This window comes from Girardinichthys multiradiatus, chromosome 18 (assembly GCF_021462225.1).
Source record: "Girardinichthys multiradiatus isolate DD_20200921_A chromosome 18, DD_fGirMul_XY1, whole genome shotgun sequence".
Classification (NCBI taxonomy): Eukaryota; Metazoa; Chordata; class Actinopteri; order Cyprinodontiformes; family Goodeidae; genus Girardinichthys; species Girardinichthys multiradiatus.
The window spans coordinates 21644449-21672190 of NC_061810.1; the positions used below are offsets into that span (position 1 = coordinate 21644449).

Consider the following 27742-nt stretch of genomic DNA (forward strand, 5'->3'; position numbering starts at 1 on the left):
ATGTCCCACTTTATGCAGGCGTCCAACATTCCCAGCAGCACGTGCATGCGGGAGAAGGTCTGAGCCTCCCTCATGGCCGTCTTCCACTTCTCTACCGCCGTGGCTACCTGATGGGAACAGTTTAAGATGTGTTTTTAATTCAGCCGACATACACATGATTACCAGGTGGCTTATAATTTGTTACAGCAGCAAACGTCTCCATATTTCATCAGGATTGTATGTCATAGCATGGTTTTCCTAATGATTTGCAAATAAAACACTATGCTTTAATTCAACACTTTGTAGAACAACTTCTTGCTGCAGTTACAGCTGTTAGTTACAGCTTTGAGTCCGTCTCTACCAGCTTTGCACATCGAGAGACTGATGTTTTTGTCTGTTCTTTTTGTGCAGTCAGACTAAATGCAAAGCATCAGTGATCATCGACTTTTAAATCTTGCCAGTCCAGCGCAGCTCTGGATGCGTGTTGAGGGTCGTTGTCCAGGTGGAAGGTGAAGCTTCGCCCCGATCTCAGGTCTTTTGCAGTCTTTAACAGACTCTTTCAGTCATGCCATTCATCTTCATATCTACTCGGACCAGCTTCTCTGCCCATGTTGAAGAAATGCTTCCCTACAGCATGATGGTGCCACCACCAGGCTCCAACATGAGGAGAACGTTTTGCATGTAGCCAAAACGTTCAATGTTGGTGGCTTGTCTGACCGGAGCATCTTCTCCCACGTTTCGTGTATCCTCTACATGGCTTGGAGCGAACTGAAAATAGGATTGCTAATGGCTTTCGACCACAGCTTTCTTCTTCCAGAAAGAGCAGATTTGTGAAGTGTACAACTTAATAGTTGATTTTTGATCCTGAGCTGTGGATCTCTGCAGCTCCTCCAGAGGTTTCATAGGCCTCTTGGCTGCTTCTGAAGAATAATCTGCCGGTTTAGGTGGACTATCATGTCTTGGTAGGTTTGTCGTTGAACCATACTCCGTCCATTTTCAGATGATTGATAGAAAATTGCCCTATCGAATTTTCGAAGCCTGTGTTCCTGGCTCTTCATGCTGTTTTTTTTCACTACGGAGTCCTTCACAGACAGGCCTGATTTAACTGCTGTTCTGGTTGTAATAGATTTGTTTTAGGTTATTCGGGGTAAATGGGCCCGAATATAAATGCATAACACACTATCTAATAATAAAAAACCACATCCTTTTCCTTCCACTTCACCGTGACATGCTACTTTGTGTTATTCTTACCCATATTTAAAGTCTGTGGTCATAAAACGACCAAATGGGGAGAAGTTTAAGTATGAATACGCTTCCATTGTCTGTAAATTAATAATCTTGTCCTGCTAATTTGTAGTCTTACCCTGGCTTCTTCTGCTAGTTTCTTTTCCTCGTCCACCTCTTCAGCCTTGCTGCTTTCTTCCCCTCCTTGTTTTTTCTTCTTCTTCTGTTTGGGAGCCATGAAGCCCTGCAGGAACTTTTTGATGACACATGCCTGAATGGTAATGATGCACTCTCCAAAGTCTTTCAGGCTCTCCATGTCTCTCAGCTGCAAACAATTGGATGTAAATATAAATCCCCAAATCAACCACCTGTAAAAGACAGTCCTCTATGGGACACTTTTATGTACTCATTTAACCAATAATGTGACTGACTTGATCTTCAATATCTATGTTGTCATCCAGGTAGCCCAGTCCTCCCTTTTGCAGCCTGGAGGCTATTTCCTGGATGTCACTGCGCATGTTTTTAAGCAGCTCTGCGTAGCCGTCGCAGCTCCTGAGGCCCAGTTTGGACTTACGACTCAAATGGATGGAGTGTAGGATGTCCTGGTACCTGAAAACAAACAGTTTTATATTTAGTTAAATCTATCAAAAGTAGGTGGGTTTGCCAGGCTGGCATCTTTATGTAAAAAAAAAGGTTTGTTGTCAAGGTTTAAAGAAGGTTAGACATAAAATTGTACTTGTATTATTTCTCCAGCAGGTCACGTTAAGTTGGTAAAGCCATAAGGCTGGATTGCTCAGTATGTGTTAAAGTAATTATGTCCTATTAAAAAAAAGAGAGAGAGAGAGTCCATTCACCTGCTTTGGATCTTTAGCTTGAGCTCGCTCTCTCGGACTCCCTGAGGATGAAGACTTTCCACCAGCTCCTCCAGTTCAGCCTGGGTGTCGATGACGAACCTGAAATAAAAGTCAGAAAGGTAAATCACAAAGAAGATCAAATTTTAATTAAGATCACACTCAAAAAAATAAGGGTAATGTGGAAAAAATGACAGGTGTAGGTGCTTACCAAAGGTTTTGTCCCTGTTTGGGAATTGTAGTTTCAATGCAGACGTCTGGTGCTGCCCCCTGCTGGACTCCTTCATTCGCAGCACCGTCAACACTTGCATCATCTTTTTCAGCTTCTGAAACATAAACATTAAACTATCAATATAATAACTGGTGTAAACCAAAACCCACAGCAAAATATGCGACCAGGCAGCGTAGCTGAGATCTGAACTAAATAACTCTCTACCTTGTGAATCAGGGACTGAAGCTGCCTCGCTGTCTTCCTCCTCCTCCTCCTCCTCCATCTCTGCCTCAGCTGCTTTCTCCTCGGGTGGAGGGGTGAAGCTGTAGTCAATGCCATCGTGCACCCAGCCTTTCTCAATGTACAGCCCAGGAACCACGTCGGAGAAAAGCCAGTATCTTCACAAAAACCATCACAGGACCGCAGTTAGATTCATTCACGAATTAGAAATCACTCAGTTGTTGTGGCTTGAGGCTAGAGCAACTCAACATGCATATGGAATAGCAACCTGTTGTGGTTTCTGTCGGTGCCGAGCGGGGTCCGACGCATCACCAGCTTGGCTTTGGTTATTCCATCCTGGAAGGCCCGCTCTGCAGCAGCTTTCTGCTTACGCAGCCGCTCCTCCTCGGCCTCCTTCTCCATCCGCTCTGCAGAGGACCAACGCGAGAACCGTTAGTCATTCAGAGAGTGAACAGATGGCAGGGCTTGAATAGGTTTGAACATTTACAATGACATACAAGTGTTGGTGAAACGTTTACACACTCAGCATGAACATGTCAGGGTTCAAACACATTTTTCAGACTCAAATTTCAACCTTTTCCAGTAAAAAAAACAAAAAAAACTGGGGTTGGGGTTTTCTTATTTGTATGTTCTGTAAACTTGGAAGCAACAAATCAGAGGTTTGGCAAAAGGCTCCATTTTATGCAGTTATTGCTACACTAAAGACACATTTTTATAGCAGTTTGTAATAGTTGGTCACATAGATAAAACAGACCCTCAATATATTCAAATTTCTGCACCTGTCTTGTTTTTAAAAATTGAATTTGAAAAAAATTAAAATAAGAACAGTTCAATATTTTATTTGAAAGTCAAAAATGAACCACCTCCATGCCCACGGCGGGCGCATCTAAACCTTTCATCTGCACCTAAACCAAACTTCTTTATTTTTTTTAGAGAAGACAAATGAATGAAGAGTTGCCAAGTTCACCTTTGTTCTGTCTGTCCAACTCCTCCTTCTCCTTCTTAGCCTGCATGGCCATCAGCCGCCGGCTCTTCACTAAGCTGATCAAGTCCTCAGGTTCTGGCTCAGGCTCCACCTTCACTTCTTTCTTGCTCTCCTTTTTAACACCCCCTTCTTTTTTCTTCTCACCTTTAAAGCAGGAAAATGTGAAATCTGGTAAATATCTGAAGTCGATGTGTCAGATGTTAACACGATCCAACCCGTCAAGAGCCTACCTTTGCTCTCCATCTCCTTTCGCATCTTTTTCTCAGCCTTCTTGCGGTCGTTGACCTCCTTCAGCATTGCCAGACGCTCCTTCCAGAGCTCTGCAGACCGCTGCTGCATTGCATCGACATGGTCCTCCACCGAGTAAGTCATAAGGATGCGATGACACAGAGCTACCAACAAGTCCACTTTCTCCTCAGGGCTAAGCTCAAACACCTCCACCGTTTCAAGCTTCTCCAGGAACTCGCTGCTCACCACGTCGTCGTAGCCGCCCATGGCACCGGAATCCTCCGATCCCTGGCCGCTCTCCTCGTGAGCGTCGCACGGCCTCAGGCACAGCCGCGTGAGCTCTGACGCAGAGTGCATGGTGAGGGGGATCTCAGACAAGGACATGTCCAGCTCGCTGTAGCCCTCGGCCAGCTCGTCCTGCAGCAACGTCTGCAGCAGGACCACCAGCACGCGGTTCAGGTAGTGGAACCCGGACCGATCCCCAGCCAGTGCTTCCATAAGAGCCACTGCTGTGATTGGATACTGATCATCTGGCATTAGCAGCCCTGCGTAGCAGTGGAGGAAGTCCACAACCATGGCTACGCTGCCAAACAGGGTGTTGGGCAAGCCTTCGGGCATGTCCACGAGTTTGAACGTCGGCAGCGCTTTGCCGTCTTCAATCTCCTGGTCCTCGTATCTCCGCGATTGTTCTTGGCGGACCAACATCTCCTGCTTGCGTTTCTCCTTGGCCTTCTCTCTTAGTTTCTCTTTAAGTTCTGCACGCCTCCTCTTCATCTCCTCGTTCCTCTCTTCTTCACTCATGGCAGCCCATCTCTTTTTCTGCTCCAGCAGCTCCCAGCGCTTTTGTACGAGCTCCTTCAGTTCGTCCGGTAGACGCCCACGGTCTTCGGCAGTCAACGTCTTTGCAGCTTTAGATACGAGGGAGGAGAGGGATGTCTTTTTATCCTCTTTTCCCTTGTGCTCCTTGTAGTAACGAATGAGGTGCAAAGCCATGGGGTGCAGCGGCTTCCCAAGTTTAGGAGTACCCAAGCTGGTGCTACGCGCTCTCTTCTTAGGACTCCCTGAAGGGGTTCCTTTAGCCAGCTGTAACAGAGTCATCTGCTTCATTTTTGGTGTCTTGTCACCAGCTTTCCCGTCTTTTTTAGAAGATTTCAGAACATTGTGCTTCTTATCTCCACTCTTTCCGCTTTTCTTGCCATCTTTTTTGTCTCCCGTCTTCTTGCCAGACTTTGGAGTTGAGGGAACCGAGCCTTTTCCGTCTCCTTTCTTAGGAGTTCCAGAGCTTTTTACCTTGAGGGGGGAACCATTCATTTTCATCTGACAAAAAAAATAAATAAAAATAAATTTAAATAATAGTTTAGAAAAGCTTTTATACAAATTTAAAATGACACCTGAACACAAGCCGGAAGCATCAGAACAGATCTGTGGATTTTCGCCAAATGCAGTTATCCAATTGTGCCAGCAGGTGGCACAATTGGAAGAAACTAATATACCGGTACATAAAATGTTCACTGTGTACAAATATTAGCTTAGCATTTCTCACCAGAGATCCATCTCCAGGTAATATCTTCTAGCCATGTTTCTTACGGTGACGAGATTATGGGGCATAAATACGTTTTTCAACCTCAAAAAAAATTTTTTATGTTTCACACGTGCACGATTTTTCCACCACAAATGGTGCTGAAATACAACGGTAAAAGAAGAACTACCAAAGCACCGCAGAACGATAACGGTTATGGGAGACAAGAGGCAGTGGTATTTGAATTCATCTTTTATTTTGTAGCGTAGCCGCTCCTGAATAGTACAGGTTCAAATAGGACCATTGCCTCGGAGTGTTGGCCGAGGACCAGACACAGCTGGTGTGCGTTGCCCTTAAGAGTAACAAGATAAGATCCTTTAAAAAAAATGCAGTTAACGCTTTATAATGTGGAAACCCATCAACTAACCTGCATGTGACCCCATATGGTGGGACTGAGGGGTAAACCTTGAGAATCTTTCTTCTTTTTCTTTTTCTTCTCTCCCTTCTCATTTCCTGAATCCTCTCCAGGAGTGTCATCGGTCTTAACCTTCTTGCTAGGTTTGCCTTCGGAAGAGGTCAAGCTTTTTCGCTTTGTGGAGGGGTTTTCCGCTAGAAACTGTCGACAAAGAAAAGGAGTGAGGAAACTGGAAAAGCAACTCTAATGGTATCAAAATGCAGCGCTTTGAAAACGTATTCGTACACCTTGAGCTTTTCTTTCCATTTTTCTGTCACGTTTCAGCCACAAGCTTCAATGAAGCTCTGGAGGATTGTATGTGACTGATCAACAAAAAGTGGCTCAGAATTGTAAAGTGAAAGGAAATGATACATGAGTTTGCAACTCATAGTCGTCCTCTCAGCAGATTTAAACGTCTCCTCGACTTTCTCCCTGACCTGCCTGCTGTGTTCCTTGGTCTACATGATGCCGTTGGTTCACCAATGTTCTCCAACAACCCTCTGAGGCCTTCACAGAACATCTGGATTTGTACTGAGATTAATTACTAATTAGCTGACCTGTTGAGACAATTGCTTGGCATTTTGTAAAGTTTTAGTTAATAAAAAAAAAAGTCTAAACCATGTATCCATTTCCTTCCACTTTCTGATAATACAGAACTCTGCAGGTCTGCCACATAAAATCTCAGTAAAATTAGTTTCAGTTTTTGGTTATGGTGTGAAAAAATACTACGAATACTTAAGCAAAGCATTGTGAACAAGAGAAGGTGTATTTATTACCTTTTGCGGATCAAGAAGGAAGTCGCTGAATTTACTGGGCAGGTTGTATTTTTTCACCAGATCGTCTTCAACCACCCAGGGGGCGCTTTCTCCTTTCCCCAGCCTCAGAGCATAGTGTCTGATGAAGTAGCGCATGATCTCCTTGGTTGGAGGTCGCTCTGTTCTATAAAGACTGTCTGCTGGGACATTGCTGATCACCTGTTATAGAAGATTATGGGAAAGCAGAGTCAGTTTCAGCAAGAACTACGTAAAATAACTCAAAAAAACTTTGACCACTGATGACTGCATCTAATCTGGAAAAATAAACACAGGACCAAAAGCTGCACAGCAAATTATTACATTCATTTATCACTCATGGTCTACAAACCTTATCCTCATTGATGAGCTTCACGTCGTACTTATGAGGAAGAAATTTGGGCATGACCCATCTCTTCTTCTCCTCTTTTGTGGCAGTGGCAGATTTCCTCGGAGAGCGCCGCGCTCTGTCACCTAAAAGCACACACAACATCTTAGCAAACAGGGTGAGGCCTTAAAATACAGCGCTGGTAGAAGACGTACTCAGACTCTCCCTCCTGTTTTCCTCCTCTCGAGATGGAAGCTCCTTCCTCTGGTTCTCCTGGCTTGTGTTCTCCTTATCGCTGGATGGTGAGTCGCAGGCCCCTTCAAGCTTCTTCTCACCCGACTCACCCTCAGGGGTTTCCAAGGGATGAATCTTGATCACTTTTACTCGTAAACTTTGGTCTTTTCCCACCTAGAATTAGAAGAAAAACACAAAAACGCTTGAACGTCAAACTACATGAGATCTACATTCAGACATGTAGAAGTGATGAGGATGGTGTTTTATAGACCGTTAAGCAACTTATTACAACTTAAAAGTTTAATCATCATGCCTCTAATACATAATAAAATACAATCTCTTAACTTAAGTGACCCTTATTTTTCCATCAAGGATAAAACATCAATGCGTTGACAAAAGTAAATGAAAATTAATAAAAATATGTTGGATCTGTTGACAGAAGCCAAAGGGATTTGAATCAAATACGGCCAGAACAAAAATACCATTGTGAGAATAAAATCTGTGTAATACAACAAACAAGCTTTTAGAGGTCAAAACTAACCAGGAAGTCACACTCTTCATCCACAGCATACTTGGTGAGTATTTCCACCCAGGCCATCTCGACCAGTTTGTCTAAGGAGACAGTGTTGTGGTGGACCATCTCAAGGACTGGCTTCTCAAACCACAGCGGATACTCCTCCTGAAGCCTAAAAACAAACAACATGCTTAGTGTCACACTGAAAATATACAAATCCTTTTAACACTGTATTTTTTACTAATATAATGTAATTCACATGTTCTTAATGGTGTCTGAATATTTGTGGGGATGCTGAAAAAACCCCAACAGTGACCAGTAGGGGGAGTAAACCCTCAGGTGATATAATTAGAGTTTAAATACAGCTTATGGCCCTGAGGGATCTGAGCACCTCTTGATCTGGTCTGTAATACCACATCTTCCTAAGGTCGTGTCATTAGAAAGACGAGGATAAGGGAACCGTCATCATACTGTAATAGATTAAAGAATAACGAATGAAGACATTGAATAAGTAGAATTAGACGAGGCACTCGATATTTATCCAACTGTCACAAATTAGTAAACCGTGTGACCTTCGCTGGGACAAAAAATATCCCTATCACACATTTCAGCTACCACATAAATGGCAGAGTGCATCTAAATGGTTTGCAATTATTTATAAAACCAGATCCATGAGAAATTTAAAATTTTCTCTAGATGCCACGATAAAGTAGACAAAAAACATTTTCCTCTTATCATCACAAACCAGTTGCTGCAGTCAGCTAAGATTAGATTAAAGCTTCTTGCACTTACAGCTCTGTGACTTCTTGTTCTTCCTCCCAGGCCTCTTTGTGAGTAAGCTGGAGGCTTCCTGTGCTCTTGCATGTCCAGATGCGTTCATTGTACCTTTGCAGGCGTGCCTCATACTCCCTGTACACACTCTGTCAAGGACAATGCGATATTTAAACGTGGAGTCATCGGCTTTCTATCGAAAAGCCAGATGCAAACCTGTCAGTGATAATTACAATGCACTCCTCAACGCGATGGCTGAGGAGTGACTGTGTGGATGAGAAAACAAATAAAGCCTTTAGAACAGCTATCAACGTCTGCCATGAAAATGCGAATCTCAGAGGAAGTTTGTGATAAGCGAAAAAAAAGCTATGAGCAGAAACGTTGGCCTTTTAATACTCTTCATCATTTGAGGTCCCTGTCGAGAGACATTACATACAGACCATGCGTGACTATCAAACTTGAACATAGACACTAAACTCGCACTTTACCATTAGATGATTTAACTTCTGATCAATTTTCTGTGTTCTGCTTATGGTCCATTGTAAGGAAACATGCTTATGTAACTGCAATAATCAGCATCTACCAGCAGGAGGTCACTTCAGACTTATTATGGTTTGCTCATATGATCTCAGTAAGTAGACCGACCCAAACGGGAATCAGAATATCTCTGAAATATTCCTGCAATATTTCACAAATTATTTATGTTCCGATTATCCATCGATCCATTGTCTACACTGGTGCGCTTTTCCAGTGGTAAATGGGCAAGAGGTGGCGTTCTTCCTGATCATATGGACTCTGAAATCACATGAATATTTCTAAAGATGCACCAATCAATTGTCTTAAGGTGGCAATCACCCAGCTTTTCTTTAATCGTTTCTAAGCAGTGATCAGCAGGTCAAGAGCTGAAAAACAAACATCTGAATGTGATTTCGTCCTTTTCATTAAATGCATCACCGCTCCCACAACTCCGTCTTTGAATGCCTCAAACACCAGCAGGTTACTGTGGCACACTTTGTTCGACTTAACTGAAGTAGGAAAACAGAAGAGGCAGAGAGTGGGTATGACCTGACCCGATGCCTTTTCTTTTGGCAGACCAGAAACTATTTACAGCAGCTGAACATCACAGCAGTGTAAATGTTCAAAACAGACCTCTACTTATAACAATGAATGTTGGGGAAGATTCCCTTTACCCCAAGCTGACAACGAGCTACGTAACCTAACTGCCAGTTAAGCGCTAATTTAACACAAACAAGATGCTACAGCTGCACCACCAATAACCCAAAGAGCAAATATAACGTCGAGTCCGTTTGTTCCAGCGCACCGCTGTCCTTCCAACACATACTGAGGTGTTATAAGGTTGTTATGCGCTAACAGGACCGGCTAACCCCTGCCAGCAGAGCCGCTGCTGCTTTGCCCCACGGAGGCAGGCCAGCAGCGCTGTGACATAATAGGATACCTACCGTTAGCAGCGAGCTAACTAGCCCTGCTAGCATCGACAGTCGTCAGCAGACCCGTGGAAGCTGAAAGTGAAAGACTCTCGTCCGCATTTCACGAAGCATTAAAGCTAACCGTAGCTCCGTATTTTCATGCCAACTTGTTTCAACAGCTAACGAATAGCTGCAATGTATCAGTTAGAGCATGTGGGATGTGGTTGGCTAGGAAGCATTTCATCCAGTCTAAATCGTGTACATGTAATTGAGACAGTGAGGGATAGAAAGGGCAGGTAATGTCAAATTCATTAAACACCTTATCAGGCCTGCGAATAAAAAATGATGGAAGCATCCATTTGGCTAACCAGACAAATAAAAGACAGACCACCAACACACGATTGGCTTGATTGATCGATTCAGAGCATGATGTGAAAGGATACTCTTTGTTCCTGAAGGCCTCCTTGGTATGCTCGATGATGTAGACCTCTTCTCCCGGGCCTGATGGCTCGGCTAACGGCTTAGCCAGCGGGTACGGTTTCCGGCCCAGAAGCGGTGCCATGGCAGATCCAAAGACGGCCAGAGGTTTAACTTGACTTTCTGGCAACAAACTAGCACAATATCACCCCGTGGTCGTTCTTACCATGTATCCAGGCGTCCGTAGTATCTGTACTGAGCGATTACTGCCGGCAGGCCCCGGCTCTCAGCGTGCGGGAGCTAGCTGATCAGCTAGCAGCTTGAATCGCTATCTCGTTGCAAAACAATAACAGTGCGCTTCTCACCACTGGCCTCATCGCAACATTCTCCGCTTCTGTAGCAGCGGAGACACGCTGGCTTCAATAAGGGGTCCGCGGTGTAAAGACGTTACAGCTTTGCCCCGACAGATTAGTTAGTAAACTTTTCGTTCCTTCAGATGAAGACGAAAGGATGAGAGCCACACCGAAATCAAACCCGCGGCAACAGCCAGAGTTCAATTAGACTGCAGATCAATGTAGCTTTACAGTCCCAATAAAGTACTTTTAAACTAGATCTGATCTGTTTTCGCTGATGAGCCGTGCTGTCGAAGTTTCGTTTTATCTGAAAATAAGAACCGCAAGTGTCACAGGAAAGTATCCCCAATCAAACAAGAGGTTAATTCCCTGACGAAATGGCGGGAGTTTCTAGTCCACCGGCAAGAGAACCCTCAACCCGTTTCCCCGGCAGCAAGCGGCGCCGCGCCTACAGACCCGCCTCCTCTCAAAGTTCATTGGCTGCCTATGCTTAGCGTCCTAATTGAATTGCTAAAGTAAGCTCTCATTGGCTAATAGAGCCTGTCTGTCCATCGTCTGTCAGTAGCAATCTTTAATAAACCGCGCTTATATTGAACATAAATGTCAAGCATGAAGATAACATTTCAAACAAAACACAACAAAAAAGCAAATTTAAAACAAATGTGGAGTACATCCACGATTATTTCTTTCAACAAAATTATGAATTTGTCTGTGATCCGTTTTAATCAGACCTTTCAGTGCCAGTGGCAGTTTTTATATTTCACTACAATATGTATACATAATTATAATGTATGCCATATTGGATATCTGACTCAGTTCAGTATGTTTATATAACCGAATATCACAATACAATCCAGTAATAAAGATATGTGCAAATTCAGCTTCATAATCCAATCTTAGTTAAAACAATGCCTTCAAATATGGTTTACAATTTCAATTGGGAAAACTTTCTTTAAGAAATCGTAGCCAATTACATTGGGTCAGAGACTTTTTAGCAATTCTTCATCCCGTGCAAGCTTGTGCCCACAGTGGAAATAAAAATCTCTTTTTACAGGAATAAACTGTCAGCAGAACCAGGATCAAAATGAGAAGCCATCTGCCATGATCGCTTTAAGCTTGAAAAGAAGAGACAGGAACAAACAAATGCAGTGGTTCAGGAGTACTTTCTACGATACAGAAACATTTCTTTTACTGAGACTTTGACGCTGCCGTCTGGGGTTCAATTTCCATCTATGGGAATTTCTTTACCTGCCTCTTTCCTGTCTGGTTACTGTGACTAAAGGCCGGCAGTGTAACAAAATCTAAAATCTTAACAGAGGTAATCCCAACTGACAAAAGAACAGAAATTTCAATTTTTTTTTTGAAAAAACTAGAATACTCCTTTTTGTTGCATTTTTTTTTTGATTTTCCAAAAAATGTTTATTCAGTTAAAGCTGTTTTAAAGAATCTGTAATCAATGTCGTACAACAGTCCTGATATGACCAGTCTTAATATTGCAATTTCCAAGTTTTTCTGAATCTAAGGTTCACCTGATGCCATACAAATGATGCCATGTTCTTTTTGTCTTATATAAATTATATAAATAAAAGTTTCATGAATCTCAAACTGTATTTAAAAAAAATCTCAGTTCAGTGTGGAATAATCCAGTTTAAGTTTTATCCGTCTAAGTATTTTACATTTTGAACTAGAGATGGAAAAAAAAAAGACTCCAGAAGCCTAGAAAAATAGCGAAATCGTCTTTTAGTTTATCATCATGCTTAGGGTCATCGACTTTATCTACCACCTACTGGATATGCATATAACAAATTGAAAAAACTTACAAGTGAGATGTGTTTTTTTTTTTTTTCTTTTGGAGCGCCAGTGGCGCCCACAAAGGAATTAAACATTTTTTTAAAAAGCACTTTATTTAAGCCATTTATCACAGGAAATATCAAATTAAAAACAAAAAGTAACATCTAAACATCAATCTGCATAAAGCTACACATGAAAAACATTTTTTTTAAGATGGCCAGTATGTTCATAAAAATAGCTATAGACACATGCAAAAGTCTAACTAAAGTAGAACTTAGAAAATTTTATGTTGAGAGCATCTGAAATGAAATGCCTAAAGAGCCTTGTACATATAAAATTTAGAAAACGGTCTTCGGTCTATTAAAAACAAATCACCTCAAGCAACAAAACACTAAAGACTAAAACAGAAAGAAGGCTAAAACATTTTTCCCTATTAGCTGAAATGTAATATCTGCTTTTAAAGAGAACCAGAATTATTCGGAAAGCTTTGCTATTCTTACAACAACCAAGAACAGGTAATTTGTGCATTTGGATAGAACAGGTTGGAAAAAAAGCTATCTCAAGGCAGTATTTTCCCCTGTGCAAATCTTCTTTAAAGGTGGCGCTCCCGATTCATCAAATTCATCCTGTTAAGAGAAAAAGGATCAGGTTACAACAAATGTTTTAAATTTACATCACGCAGCTGACACTTGATATGTAAAATGTATTTAATTAGGAGCAATATTTGCAATCTCTCTAGAAATAGTTTACATGTAGGAAACCTGAGTGTCTGAGGTTCTCCGTTTGGCAGTTCCTGATGAAAGCGGGTCCTCTTTGATGAGCGTTGGCGGCTCGTCTGCACCCTCCCGACCTGAATGTACTGGTTCTGGAGTATTTTGTTTGCAACATAAATGCAGGGATTGTTAAAAGTGACGGGTGTACTGTTTGAAAATGAGCGCCTGTTGATCAAACAGAAACCTGCATACCGTCTACGCTCTCCTGTCCTAGCATTGGTGGCTGAGAGTCTTCAGCCCGCAGACTGTAGGTGTGGGGTGGGCTGACCTGCTGCGAGCTGGACGTGCTGCTGCTGTTGTCAAGTTTTGGCTGATAAACGTCTGACAGAAAGCTCTGGTTGCTGTTTTCATCTAATAACACATCACATGACTTCTTCAACTCTTGCAACAAGCTTATTTTTGTGGAAAAATCATATTCCAGTTATAAGAAAATGACTTTATTATTACCCTCATTAGGCCCAGCACAAAACCTACCAGTGAAATCCAGCATTGAATTAGTGTTTTCAATGACCACATCTTTAAGGCCCCTGACCTCTCCACCATTGGATTTGGTGCGGAATATCTAATAGAAGAAAGTAGAACAAAATCATTGGATGGAGACAAGTATACATGACCTATGGCAAAACTATTCTCATATGACACCAGGTATATCTTATTGAATTAAACATTTTTCTGATGGTCAAATTACTTCATTTTGTAAGCTTTCAACTCCTGAAATCTAACAGTTCATTATAACAATCTAGAATATAGATGATGAGAAAAGTGACCTTAGCCTGTGGAGGATTGGTGCTTAAGAAAACCTTAATTCTGGGTAAAAGTAAAACACTTGAAAGATCTTTGATTAATCTTTGATTAGGACAAGTTAGTTGTGGATTCTCACTAAACTTTTCCTCACTAATCCATTTGATGTCATACAGTGCCTTGCGAAAGTACTCGGCCCCCTTGAACAGATCAACCTCTTGCCACATTTCAGGCTTCAAACATAAAGATATAAAATTCAAATTTTTTGTAAAGAATCAACAACAAGTGGGACACAATCGTGAAGTGGAATGAAATTTGTTGGATGTGTCAAACTTTTTTAACAAATAAAAAACTGAAAAGTGGGGCCTGTAATATTATTTGGCCCCTTTACGTTCAGTGCAGCAAACTCACTCCAGAAGTTCAGTGAGGATCTCTGAATGATCCAATGTTGTCCCAAATGACTGATGATGATAAATAGAATCCACCTGTGTGTAATCAAGTCTCCGTATTAATGCACCTGCTCTGTGATAGTCTCAGGGTTCTGTTCAAAGCGTAGAAAGCATCATGAAGACCAAGGAACACACCAGGCAGGTCCAAGATAATGTTGTGGAGAAGTTTAAAGCCGGATTTGGATACAAAAAGATTTCCCAAGCTTTAAACATCCCAAGGAGAACTGTGCAAGCAATCATATTGAAATGGAAGGAGTATCAGACCACTGCAAATCTACCAAGACCCGGCCGTCCCTCTAAACTTTCATCCCGAACAAGGAGAAGACTGATCAGAGATGCAGCCAAGAGGCCCATGATCACTCTGGATGAACTGCAGAGATCTACAGCTGATGTGGGAGAGTCTGTCCATAGGACAACAATCCGTCGTACACTGCACAAATCTGGCCTTTATGGAAGAATGGCAAGAAGAAAGCCATTTCTCAAAGATATCCATAAAAAGTCTCCTTTAAAGTTTGCCACAAGCCACCTGGGAGACACACCAAACATGTGGAAGAAGGTGCTCTGGTCAGATGAAACCAAAATCCAACTGTTTGGCCACAATGCAAAACGATATGTTTGGCGTAAAAGCAACACAGCTCATCACCCTGAACACACCATCCCCACTGTCAAACATGGTGGTGGCAGCATCATGGTTTGGGCCTGCTTTTCTTCAGCAGGGACAGGGAAGATGGTTCAAATTGATGGGAAGATGGATGGGGCCAAATACAGGACCATTCTGGAAGAAAACCTGATGGAGTCTGCAAGAGACCTGAGACTGGGACGGAGATTTATCTTCCAACAAGACAATGATCCAAAACATAAAGCCAAGTCTACAATGGAATAGTTCACAAATAAACGTATCCAGGTGTTGGAATGGCCAAGTCAAAGTCCAGACCTGAATCCAATCGAGAATCTGTGGAAAGAGCTGAAGACTGCTGTTCACGAACGCTCTCCATCCAACCTCACTGAGCTCCAGCTGTTTTGCAAGGAAGGATGGGCAAGAATTTAAATCTCTCGATGTGCAAAACTGATAGAGACAAACCCCAAGAGACTTGCAGCTGTAATTGCAGCAAAGGGTGGCGCTACAAAGTATTAACGCAAGGGGGCCGAATAATATTGCACGCCCCACTTTTCAGTTTTTTATTTGTTAAAAAAGTTTGACACATCCAATAAATTTCACTCCACTTCACGATTGTGTCCCACTTGTTGTTGATTCTTCACAAAAAATAAAAATTTTATATCTTCATGTTTGAAGCCTGAAATGTGGCAAGAGGTTGACCAGTTCAAGGGGGAAGAGTAGTTTCGCAAGGCACTGTACATACAATCATTTTTTTTAATACAATCTTAGTTGTGGATAGCCTGAAACATTAAAATATCCTTTCTAGTTCTGCAAAAGTAAACTATTTTACTTCATCTTCAAACAGAATAGTATATACCAATCAAGTATAGCATTATGCCTAATATTGGACTACATTAGACCACTGCAAGTGTGCTCTGGTATCTGGCACCAAGATCTTAGCAAGAGAACATTTTAGTCCTATAGATAAGAAGCTGGGGTCTTCGTGGATTGGACTTGTTTTATTCCAGTGCATCCCACAGATGCTCGATTGGGTTGAGATCTGGAGAATTAGAAGGCCAACCCAACACCTTAAGTTATTTATTGTGCCCCTCAAAACATTCCTGACCCGTCTTTGCTTAGTGGCTGGAGGCAGTATTCCAGTGAAAGGTGCCAGAGCCATCATGAAATACAGTTTCTATGAATGGGAGTACACAGTCTGCAACCATGCTTAGCCAGGTGGTACTTCTCAAACTAACACCTAGATGGATGGCAGTAACCAAGGTGTACAAGCAGAACATTCCTCAAACCATCAAAAGTGCCTCCATCAGCTCGCCTTCTTCCCACAGTGCATCCTGGTGTGTGTCCAGGCTATCCATGTGACTGTAAAAGAAAACTTGATTCCTGAGACCAAGCCAGCTTCTTCCATTGCTCTGCAGTCCATTCTGATCCTGGCGTCTCCATTGTTGGCACTTCTGTCAGTGGACAGGTTTCAGCACGAGTACACTGACTGATCTGCGGCTACAGTATGTAGTCCACGACATCCCCACAAGAGCTGCAGTTTGGCAGATGCTATGACCAAGTTATCTTGCCATCACAGTCTTTCTCAAACCCAAATCCCTACATTTGAAAATGTTTCCTGATTTTGTTCTTTTATGTTCTTTTGCTAACAAACATATCCCACCCACCAACAGATGTCATTAATGAAGATATAATCAGTGTTGATCACATTACCGGCCATGCATCAAAATGCTGTCACTGTAACTATGGGCGCTGCCATTTCTGACATCTAAAGTGATCAGGACAAGGTCTGTGGGTTCACTATATGTAATGACAGCTTGCCATACCCCATTCGGAGCGGTAACTGTTTATCACGGAGGCCCACACCTGCTTTGTCTCCGTCACTGGAACCCACTTGAATATGCGTAAGGACGTGTCTCCAACTGTCACCCATTTCTTCTCCCTGTGGATGAAATTAATTTGATTATTATCAGATCAGGGTTCAGTATGCGTCCAGCCTTCGTGACTGCTCGACGGATCTCAATCTGTGATAACATATTCTGAGCTCGTCCTCTCTGTCCATATCAGATATAACAGAACCTAATATGCTTACTAACAGTATTAGCTACAGGTCACAATTCGTCATCTTTTCGGTGGTGTTTATTATTGGCATTATTCTGAGACTAACGGGGCAGTTAGATGGATTAAATCCCGCCGCATGTGAAGCCGCTGGAGCCATATTGACAGCTCTCAGCGGAAAAACTCAACAGGCCCCGCCTCCCCTGCCAACCAGAGGCGCTGATTGGCCTGAAGCCCCATCAGTCATCTAACTTTTCCGACTGAAGTTTGTTGAGCGACGCAGCAAGATAGCAGGCTGCGGTCCACTAAAACATTCCCCTCCATATTGTCCTTTACATAGCCCACATACCATTTGCGCACTTTCTCGATGGCTGCCAGGACCTTTTTAATGTCGTCTTTAGCCCGACTTCGGGTCTCAGCTCGGCCTGATCGTCCCGACATCTTGGTGCTGTTATGATTCATCTACAGATGCATCTGAAAACTTCAAGACCAAACCCCAGTCTTCTGTAATATTGGTAATCTCGCGAGACTTAATTAAAAGAGTTTCACCCTCTCTCCTTTTATGGCTGTGCCTATAAATCAATAAACTGTAATGACAGGGCAGACTTTTTTGCTATTTAACCAGGATTTATTTATTTATTGCAGACTACTAAAAGGAAAATGCAAAAAAACTAAATTATTGCAATACCCTGACTAATATGTATAATCAATAAATATTCAGTTGTGTCATGTTATGGTTTCATAATATAAATTTTAATATGTGATGAATTTTCAAAACATAAATTTTGCATTAAATACAACAAAAAATTTATGTTTTTTATGTGTTAAATGTTGATACATCACAAAGGTCAAATGAAAAGTATTTAGAATATTTCTATTTTTTAACAAAAAAACACCATCGGATTTTTTTCAAGAAGGGTTATTCCCTGTATTAATATAAATCGGTGAATGTCTCAAAAATGTCTTACACGAACAAAGTAAATGTCTTCCAAAAATATTCACACCCCTTGTATTTTTGTCATGTTACAACGACAAACCCCAGTGTGAAGTGACAGGATGGGGATATATGGTTTTAGAAATTTAAAATCTTGGTGTAAATTTAAAAATTTTATTTTACACTGATACTACAAAATAAAATCAAGTGTAACTAATTACCTTCAAAGGGTCACCCTAATTTGTAACTATAGTCCACCTGTAAGTAATTAATTGTCAGTAACAATCCAGGTGTTCTGTAAAGGCCTCAGAGGTTTATTAGTGAACATTAGTGAACAAACAGCACCATGAACCAAGTAACACAGCAGACAAGTCAAGGTTTAAGCTGTGGAGACATTTAAAGCTAAGACGTAATAAAACAAAATCGAAAGCTTTAAGTATCTCACTGAGGACTGTTCAATCTATTGTCCAAAAATGGAAATAGTGTGGCGCAACTGCAAACCCACCAAGATAAGGCAGTCTACCTGAAGTAACAGGTCAGGCAAGTAAGAGAAGCAGCAAAGGAGACCCACAGTAACTGTTGAGGACTTGCAGAGATCCACCGGTCAGCTAGGAGAATCTAACCATGCATTCTAGGAAGCTGACCTTTACAGGAAAAGCTGTTGTTGAAAAGTCAGAAGAAGTCCTGTTGGCAGTTTGCTACAATCTATGTAGGTGACCAGATCTGATCTTCTTGGAAACTCCCCTCATTAAAGTCCCGACGTAAATCCAGCTAAGAATCTGTTTTGTGACCAGAAAGATGATGTTCATAGATTCTCTCCATCAATCTGACTGAGCTTGAGCTATTTTGCAAAGACAAAATGAACCAAAGACTCACTCTATAGATTTGCCAAAGCTGGTTGAGACAGCAGAAGGTGGTTCTTCAAAGTATTTACTTGGGGGAGCTGAACATAAATACATGTCACATGTTTTACTTCCACTTCACAATTATGAGCTACTTTTTGTTGCCCTGTGACGTAAAATCACAATAAAATGGAGTTTATTGGAGTAAAATAACAATATGTGAAAAATTTCAAGATGTTGGAATATCTGTTTTTTTGGCAAGGCACTGCAAACAGTATGAAATACTTCAGTATGATATTATATATATTGTAAAAATATGTTGTGTTTTACTATATATTTTTACACCTGCGGCTCTTGTACATTAAAGTTCATCCTACAACCTTTTTATGTCTTTGATTTTTAGAAGCAACTAAACAGTTTTTCCCTTGATAATAAAAACAAATTAACTTTATTGCTATTTCTGATTTTGACCAGCAGAGGACAGCATTCAGTCAAGGAAACCAAGCATGCTTTTGTTTGGTACCAATCGGAGACTGAGAACAAAGGTTGACAAAATACTTGCCACTCCTGCCATGCCACAAAAATTAAGACTTTGTGGAAATGTTTAGATTAATAACTTTTTGTTGTATACCCAAACTGTTTTTGGCATTACCTTTGGTGAATTGCTGTGACACTTTGCGAAACCCTAAAAAACAAGTAATTAAGTTTTGAAACTTTTGAAATTTTTGGAAAGAGCTGGTGTATATTCACACCCTTTATTCAAGTTAAAACATAAATACTACAGTATAATGTTACAATATTTCTGAAATTCAAGTATTTAAGTTCTGCCTTAGAAAGATAAAGCATTCACAACATCCTCCCTGCAAAATATACAAGTGCTCCCTCTTTAGCTGTTACACGATGATTAAATGATCTTTATCACTGCCACAAATTACATATGGAGCCCAAACAGGTAAGAAATGGGCAAGAAAACAGGCCAAGGACGAGACTGTCCACAGGTTACAAGAAAGCCTGCACTATTTGGATGCAGAACAACTCTAAAACGAGGGACAATGGGATCTTGGATTTGATGCACCATTTGAAATAATTTGATGCACCATTTGAAATAATTTCCATAATTTGCAAATGAGACCCAGGACCTACAAAGATCGCCCAGCTGGTTTAGCAGGTATAGGTTGTATTTAGTCAACCCAGGTGGATTCCACACAAATACCAATTATTAGCCCTGACTCAACCTACTGGGAAAATCCATATGGGGCCCACATTTATCCAGTTCTGTAGTGTTGGAATGGGTGGAGGGGAATCTCATAACTGACTTTGTGATGAAGTTTGAGCACTATATAGCAAGAACCACATCAACACCAGTCCTGTCTAATATGCAGCTGAGCTGAATTCTCTAGAGCACAGTGCTCTATGGCAAAGTGAAGGAACTTTGTTTGGAATTTTTCACACAGCCTATTTTTTAAAGCAGCTCAGCAATTACGTCCTCAAGATTTTTGGGTTTGTATGTATAGGTAGAGATAGTCTCAGTAAGTAGACATAGTCTCAGTAGATTTTGACTTGCATTTAACTCAAGACTCTGGTTGGGCCACTTGAGAAGATTCATAGACTGCTCCTTAAACCACTCACTTTTTATCTTAGCCGAGTTGTGGCCTTATTTTGAGGTCTAGAGCACCCTGTAGCAGGTTTTCTAGGAGAATCTCTCTACAGTTGGTTACCATCATCTCACCTACTATGCTGACTAGCTGCCAGGTTCTGCAGACATCCCCACAACATGATGCTACCACCACCATTCATAGGTGAGATGGTGAGATGAGGTTATGAGCCATGCCTGTTTTTCTCCAACAAGTTCTAGCGGGGTTTCATAAGAGTTGATCATTTAGTTTATCCTGGTCTGACAATCTCTAAGATGCTTTTTGTAAAAATTCTACTTCTTTTGGCTGCCTTGTCCATCTGGGTACTCTACCATAACAGCCTGATTGGTGGATGCATTAGCAATTATTGGTCTTGAGGGTGGTTCCCCTTATCTCCACAAGGCAAAATTGGAGATCCAGCTTAGTAACTAGTGGGTTCATGGTCACCTAAAATACAAAGGTTGTTCTCCTATCACTCTTTCAAAGTGCTGCCAGAACTCAAAAGGGTCCTGGTGGTTCCAAACCTTCACCATTTCCAAATAATGTTAACCATGATTTTCAATGATGTTCAACACTGATGCTTTTATCCTGCATTCTTCCCCACATTTATGTTTCGACACACTGTAGTCTCAGAGGCCTACTGACAATTCCCTTAACTTCTTTGCCTGCTCTGTTATGGACTGTCAACTGTGGGAGATTAAACAGATAACTGTGTTCATTACCAAATCATGTTCAGTCAATTACTATAACCAAAGGTAGACAGCTGCTGACAGGAGAGCCAGGTCTGTTGTCCCGGGGCTCAGGCAAGGCTATCAGCTGTCAAATCAAATCAAGCTGGGCAGAAGAAACAAGATGCACCTGAACTCAATTCTGAGCATCATGAGAAAGGATGAGAATATTTACACATTTGTTTATTCTTCTGTCCTTCTATAAATTTGCAAATATCTCAAGCAAATATTTTCATGTTTCATGTTATGTAGTATTTTATTTAGTTTTTAAGGGACAAATACAATCCATTTTTGAACAAAAATGTAACCAAAAATGTAGAAAAGGTGAAGCCTGGTGAATACCTTGCAGATACACTGCTGTACAACTCAGATGCTGCATATGCTTTGAAAATGTAGCAGATGGAAGAGTAGAAAGTATGGACAGAAACAATTTGGAGCAAGAAACATTTAAGAGCTTATTCAGTCTTTTTAGGACTGGTAACCTTACAAATGGGTGAAGTCTTTACTGATAAGCAAAAATTGATATCAACAGATTCACTGAAGTTGACCAGACAAAACATGAAGAAAAACAAAATCTGGCCAAATATGAGAGGCACTGTGACTTTCCCCTGTAATGTTATTTGCTTCACTTCTTCTGATTTGTAGTGATATGTTTTTCTACAGGATGCTCTGGGTCAAACAAATTTTTCAGAAGACATGTCAGATAATTAAAAAAATATTTGTCCAGCAGAGCAAAAAAAGTCAAATGACAGCGTTCTACATTACATGGAATAAAGAAACTCGCTAAGTCAGTAAGGTAGTACTTACAGGTTCATGAACCCTAAAAATGATACACAACCTAAAACCATTCATTTTTAAAAGAACATCTGTAAAATAAAGATAGATCACCAAATTACGTAAACAAGACAAATGTTGTATTTATTTGTGATAAGTGAAAATTTCAAGCTGCGGAAACATCTATGCATCTAGAGTCCAGTTAGTTAATTTCTCTCCTTTTTTTATCTGTATTTAGTAAAACAACAATTTTTCTAAGGGTGAAGTGTTGCTTGACAGGAACAAACCGTGACACTGTCTACACCAAGTCTCACATATGTGCTTTCTGATTAAATATAATGTTTTACCTCATATAGAAACAAGGCCTTTCTATTTCTAAATCAAACTAATTAAATAGCCCTGCTCTCAAAACTTTAAGAAAGGTTTTGTCTGTCTTAGTGTCTGATTTGATTCAAATAATATACTGTCAGGTGTTTTCCCCCCAGCTCTTAAAAACAAGAATTATCAAACCAATGTTAAAAAATTATAACTTGGACAAGTTGCTATTGCAAAATTACGGGCCCATCCCAAATCTCCCATTTAACAGTAAGGTTATTGAAAAAGCTGAGTTTCAGCAGTTAAATACCCTCCTAACAATGACCTTTGAGGTCTTCCAGTGAGGTTTCTGTACTCACCTCAATACCAAGACTGCTCTTATCAAGGTGTTCAATGACATCTGCATAAAGTGCTGGTATTATTGGACCTCGGTGCAGCATTCGACACTGTTGATCATGGTATATTACTAGAGCAACTGGAGAACTGGGTCGGCCTCTCTGGTACAGCACTTGGGTGGTATGAGTCTTATTTGAAGGACAGGTACATTTTTGCGTCAATGGGCGACTTTACATTGGAGCTGAGAAAAAAATCACAAACAGGGTTCCCCAAGGTTCCATCCTGGGACCCCTCCTATTCAATATCTACATGCCTCCCCTAGCCGAGATCATAATAATCAACAAGATAAGTTACCATAACTGTGCAGATGAAACACAGCTCTACATTACAATGTCAGCAGGGGACTATGAACCTATTCAAGCACTGGCTAGATGCATGGAAAAAATGAATGCGTGGATGTGCTACAAAGTTCTTGAGTTGAATGAAAACAAAACTGAAGTAATTCATTTTGGACCAAGGTCATCAAAAGTCAGCACCAAGCTTTAGTTACTACAGCTATGAACCACTGATCAGGCCCAAAATTTAGTGATGGACTCAGACCTCAGCCTTTAGAGGCACAGAGGCAATCACAAAGTCAGCCCTCTATCACCTGAAGAACATTTCCAGAATTAAAGAGACTAATGTCCCAGCAAGATCTTTAAAAACTCATCCATGTGCTTACTTTTATTCAAATTAATTACAACAGTGTCTTTACAGGTCTGCCTAAAAAGTCGATCAGACAGCTGCAGCTGATCCAGAATGCTACTGCCCATGTCCTCACTAAAACTAAGAAAGTAGATCACATAACCCGAGCTCCTAATCTGGCTCCCTGCATATCAGATAATAGACTTTAAAATATTCCTGTTAGTTTATGTGTCACTGAATGCCTCAGCACCAAATACATTAAAGATTTGCTGTCATTGTATGAACCACTCAGACCACTCAAGTCTTCAGGTTCAAGTCTACTCTGCATCCCCAGAATCAGAACCAAACATGGAGAAGCAGCATTTGGTTCTTATGCTCTAATAATCTGAAACAAACTTCCAGAAAATAGAAAAAAAGAAAAAGCTGAAACCCTGAGTTATTTTAAATCGAGGTTAAAAACACATATTTACCTGTCTTTGCTATGTCACTGCAATCTATTTTTTTCTTTTTACTTTTCTTATGTTTTATTCATGTAAAGCACTTTGAATTGTCTTGCTGAAATGTTATACAAATAAATTGCCTTGCCTCAAACCTAAACAGCCTCTTAATTAAAAACGCACCAAAACTATTAAACAACCTGTTAACTTTTGAGGTTCGTGTAAAGTTTTGCTATTTGTCTCTTTTCCTAATGCAAATGTAATCTAGCTGTTTTCATTTTTTGTCTACAGTATTTCTCAATTTTCCTTAAATCTGATATCTCCATTGGTACCTGAACTCAACATTGGTTAGGGTCTGCCTTGTATTTGAGCTCCTAATTAAATAAAACATGTTCTAGATGATAATTCTGCAGTGTGAGCAAATGTTTAAACCAAAATCCCAGAGTAGCTTCGCAGTAGAAATGTTGCCTCTAAACCATATTACACTCTGAATTATTGTACTTAATGTTTACTACGTTACTGAAAAAATGTTTTCATGATCAGCTTCCTGGCAGTGTGTTTTGTCCAGGTTGGAGTTTCTCTGATGCTGTGGGCGGATCCTGCTGGGGCTGCAGCCACTGGCTGGAAACTCTGGGAGGAGTCAGTAACCGTTGCCAGAGAAAATATCCAAATAAGAGCGACGCTCATTCCTCATGCTGCTGGGAGATGTCAGGGCACCTTCACTGCTGGCCTGCTGGTTCCTGTGAGGAATCTGTGCCTAAAAGGTGATATCTCAGAAACTTTTACTTCAAAGATATGAAACATAAAATCTGTCCAGGACAGGGTGTACCCCTGTCACCCTGCAAGCAGGGAGAGAAAACTAATGAAAAAAATAATAATATAAAAATAATATAAATGCATTTTTACCGAGGGTGTTGAAAGGTTTAACAGAGGTTTTGTCATTATTTAACAGCCTAATTGGATGAGGGCATAGAGACTGGCTAAGATGTTTTCATCTCCTGTAATATACAGTGTCTTTGAAAAGTAATCACTCCTCTTAAACTTTTTCATATCAGCACCACAAACCTTAATAGCTTATTGCTATTTCATGTGACAGAGCAACATAAAGTCATGCATCAGTGTAAAGTGGACGTTAAAGTAGACTTTTTTTAGTTTTTGTAAATAATTCAGTTGTATTCAGCCGCCATTACAGGGATACCTCTAAATAAAAAACTAGTCCCACAAATTTTCTTCAGAGGTCATCAGCAGTAAATAGAGTTTGCCTGTGTGTAATTTATAACATTATGAATCTAGAACATTAGTGAACATTAGTGAATAAATATGAAGAGCTAGACAAATCATGAAGACCAAACAACAGAACAAATAGGTCAGTGATAAAATTGTGAAAATAATTAAAGCCATGTCCATGCTGAAACATGATAGTGGCAGCATCATACTGTGGGGACATTTTCCTTCAGCAGGGACAAGAAAGTTGGTCAGAGTTGATGGGAAGACTGATGGAGCTAAATACAGGGCAATTCTGAGAAGAAGTCCATCAGAGGCTATAACAGAGTTTGACCATAGGGCAGAGATTGAACATATCTACAAGGAATGGTTTAGATCAAAGCATTTTCATGTGTTAGACATGGACAGTCAAAGTCCAGGCCTAAAAAGGAATGAAAGTCCATGTCAAGGCGTAAGGCTTGATTCACTGATTCATTCAATCTGACTGAGTTTGAGCTACTTCACTGATATGAATCAGTTGTGGAAAGCTGCCAGAGACATATCTGAAAAGAGCTGTAGCAAAAGATGGTTCTATGAAGTATTGACTCAGGGAGGCTGAATATAAATGTATGTTACATTTTCAGATATTCATTTGTAAAAAAATGTAAAACAATATATTGTGTCCTTTTCACCTGCCAGTTATGTGCTACTTTGTGTTAGGGCATCACTGAATACCTCAGTAAAATATATCAAAATGTGGGCCCGTAATGTTTCACAATATAGGAAATGCAAAACAATACATTTGCTTTGGCAATAGTTTTTAAATTTAATTTGATTAATCACAGCCTAGTGTTGCAGCGAAGAACATCTCATGCAAGACCATGTCAATACTGAGACCAGACAAGACCAGTACTTTGACACTAACTTAACTCACATTCTGTCATTTCCTTGTGTGTGTTTTACAGTCAGACTTGCACTGATGTTTCTCCCTCTTGTTTTACTCATCTTCTCATCCTCTGCATGTAGGGACACAGACGGAGCGTGGGAATTCTCAAAGTCAGATCAAGATCAAGACTTTGAAAATGTGGTCTCCAAACTGGCCTTGGGGCAGGAACCATTACTGGTTGAGTACTACAACACTATCAAGTCCCAAATAAGAGTCTGTTAAAGCTACCTCTGTTAAAAATTAAAAAACATATTTTTCTGTCATATTTATTTTTAAATATTTATTTAGATATTTTAAAGTCTACTCATAATACACTGCTCAAAAAAATAAAGGGAGCACTTTATAACACAATATAACTCCAAGTAAATCAAACTTCTGTGAAATCAAACTGTCCACTTAGGAAGCAACACTGATTGACAATCAATTTCACTGCTGTTGTTCAATTAGAATAGACAACAGGGGGAAATCTTTGGTGATTAGCAAGACACTCAATAAAGGAGTGGTTCTGCAGGTGGGGACCACAGACCACTTCTCAGTACCGATGCTTTCTGGCTGATGTTTTGGTCACTTTTGAATGTTGGTGGTGCTTTCACACTCATGGTAGCATGAGATGGACTCTACAACCCACACAAGTGGCTCAGGTAGTGCAGCTCATCCAGGATGGCACATCAATGCGAGCTGTGGCAAGAAGGTTTGCTGTGTCTGTCAGCGTAGTGTCCAGAGCCTGGAGGCGCTACCAGGAGACAGGCCAGTAGACCAGGAGACGTGGAGGGGGTCGTAGGAACAACCCAGCAGCAGGACCGCTACCTCCACCTTTGTGGAAGGAGGAACAGGAGGAGCACTGCCAGAGCCCTGCAAAATGACCTCCAGCAGGCCACAAATGTGCATGTGTCTGCACAAACGGTTAGAAACCGACTCCATGAGGATGGTATGAGGGCCCGACGTCCACAAATGGGGGTTGTGCTCACAGCCCAACACCGTGCAGGACGCTTGGCATTTGCCAGAGAACACCAGGATTGGCAAATTTGCCACTGGCGCCCTGAGCTCTTCACAGATGAAAGCAGGTTCACACTGAGCACATGTGACAGACGTGACAGAGTCTGGAGACACCGTGGAGAACAATCTGCTGCCTGCGACATCCTTCAGCATGACCGGTTTGGCAGTGGGTCAGTAATGGTGTGGGGTGGGATTACTTTGGAGGGGCGCATGGCGTGACTGCTATTAGATACCGAGATGAGATCCTCAGACCCCTTGTGAGACCATATGCTGGTGCGGTTGGCCCTGAGTTCCTCCTGATGCAGGATAATGTTAGACCTCATGTGGCTGGAGTGTGTCAGCAGTTCCTGCAAGATGAAGACATTGAAGCTATGGACTGGCCCGCCCGTTCCCCAGACCTGAATCCAATGGAGCACATCTGGGACATCATGTCTCGATCCATCCACCAACATCACGTTGCACCACAGACTGTCCAGGAGTTGGTGGATGCTTTAGTCCAGGTCTGGGAGGAGATCCCTCAGGAGACCATCCACTGTCTCATCAGGAGCATGTCCAGGCGTTGTAGGGAGGTCATACAGACACATGGAGGTCACACACAATACTGAGCCTCATTTTGACTTGTTTTAAGGACATTACATCAAAGTTGGATCAGCCTGTAGTGTATTTTTCCACTTTAATTTTGAATGTGACTCCAAATCCAGGCCTCCATTGATTAATAAATTTGATTTTCATTGATGATTTATGTGTGAGTTTGTTGTCAGAACAAAGTATTCAATGAGAATATTTCATTCATTCAGATCTAGGATGTGTTATTTGAGTGTTCCCTTTATTTTTTTTGAGCAGTGTCTTTAATTCCTTGATTTAAGGAATTGATTTAATTCCTTTGTTTGGGTTAGTTTGGGTTCTTATTTTGAAATATAAAAACCGGAAGCAGCGTCCCGCTGCAAGCCCGGACGCTT

General features: G+C 41.1%; 2 protein-coding genes across 4 annotated transcripts in view; both read right to left on the reverse strand.

The window, feature by feature from the left end:
* baz1b (bromodomain adjacent to zinc finger domain, 1B) overlaps nucleotides 1–10440 on the reverse strand; it is an 18384-nt gene extending 7944 nt beyond the window's left edge. Inside the window, exons 1-16 of one of the 2 annotated variants that reach the window (XM_047391834.1) lie at nucleotides 10200–10440; nucleotides 8351–8467; nucleotides 7586–7730; nucleotides 7026–7218; nucleotides 6835–6956; nucleotides 6468–6665; nucleotides 5665–5853; nucleotides 3721–5035; nucleotides 3473–3634; nucleotides 2774–2912; nucleotides 2491–2663; nucleotides 2266–2380; nucleotides 2058–2156; nucleotides 1635–1812; nucleotides 1343–1528; nucleotides 1–107 (exon numbers count right to left, since the gene is read on the reverse strand). The exon at nucleotides 1–107 is cut by the window's left edge and continues 41 nt beyond it. In XM_047391834.1, the coding sequence (XP_047247790.1) occupies nucleotides 1–107; nucleotides 1343–1528; nucleotides 1635–1812; nucleotides 2058–2156; nucleotides 2266–2380; nucleotides 2491–2663; nucleotides 2774–2912; nucleotides 3473–3634; nucleotides 3721–5035; nucleotides 5665–5853; nucleotides 6468–6665; nucleotides 6835–6956; nucleotides 7026–7218; nucleotides 7586–7730; nucleotides 8351–8467; nucleotides 10200–10318 (3557 nt within the window). In that variant the 5' untranslated portion in view covers nucleotides 10319–10440. Of the gene's footprint in view, nucleotides 108–1342; nucleotides 1529–1634; nucleotides 1813–2057; nucleotides 2157–2265; nucleotides 2381–2490; nucleotides 2664–2773; nucleotides 2913–3472; nucleotides 3635–3720; nucleotides 5036–5664; nucleotides 5854–6467; nucleotides 6666–6834; nucleotides 6957–7025; nucleotides 7219–7585; nucleotides 7731–8350; nucleotides 8479–9789; nucleotides 9838–10199 lie in introns of those variants that run through there. The other variant, XM_047391835.1, reaches the window with a different exon arrangement.
* Nucleotides 10441–12247: 1807 nt separating this feature from the next.
* bcl7bb (BAF chromatin remodeling complex subunit BCL7B b) lies at nucleotides 12248–17468 on the reverse strand. Of its 2 annotated transcripts, none has more exons than XM_047392049.1 (6): nucleotides 17304–17468; nucleotides 16763–16838; nucleotides 13565–13652; nucleotides 13283–13441; nucleotides 13068–13182; nucleotides 12248–12943 (listed from the first exon to the last, which is right to left on the reverse strand). In XM_047392049.1, the coding sequence occupies exons 1-6, from the start codon at nucleotides 17414–17416 to the stop codon at nucleotides 12910–12912; spliced, it is 585 nt and encodes a 194-aa protein (XP_047248005.1). In that variant the 5' UTR covers nucleotides 17417–17468; the 3' UTR covers nucleotides 12248–12909. The 2 variants fall into 2 exon arrangements, with proteins under 2 accessions (XP_047248005.1, XP_047248004.1); XM_047392048.1 differs by having other exon boundaries at nucleotides 13079–13182; nucleotides 17304–17466.
* Nucleotides 17469–27742: the final 10274 nt, after the last annotated feature.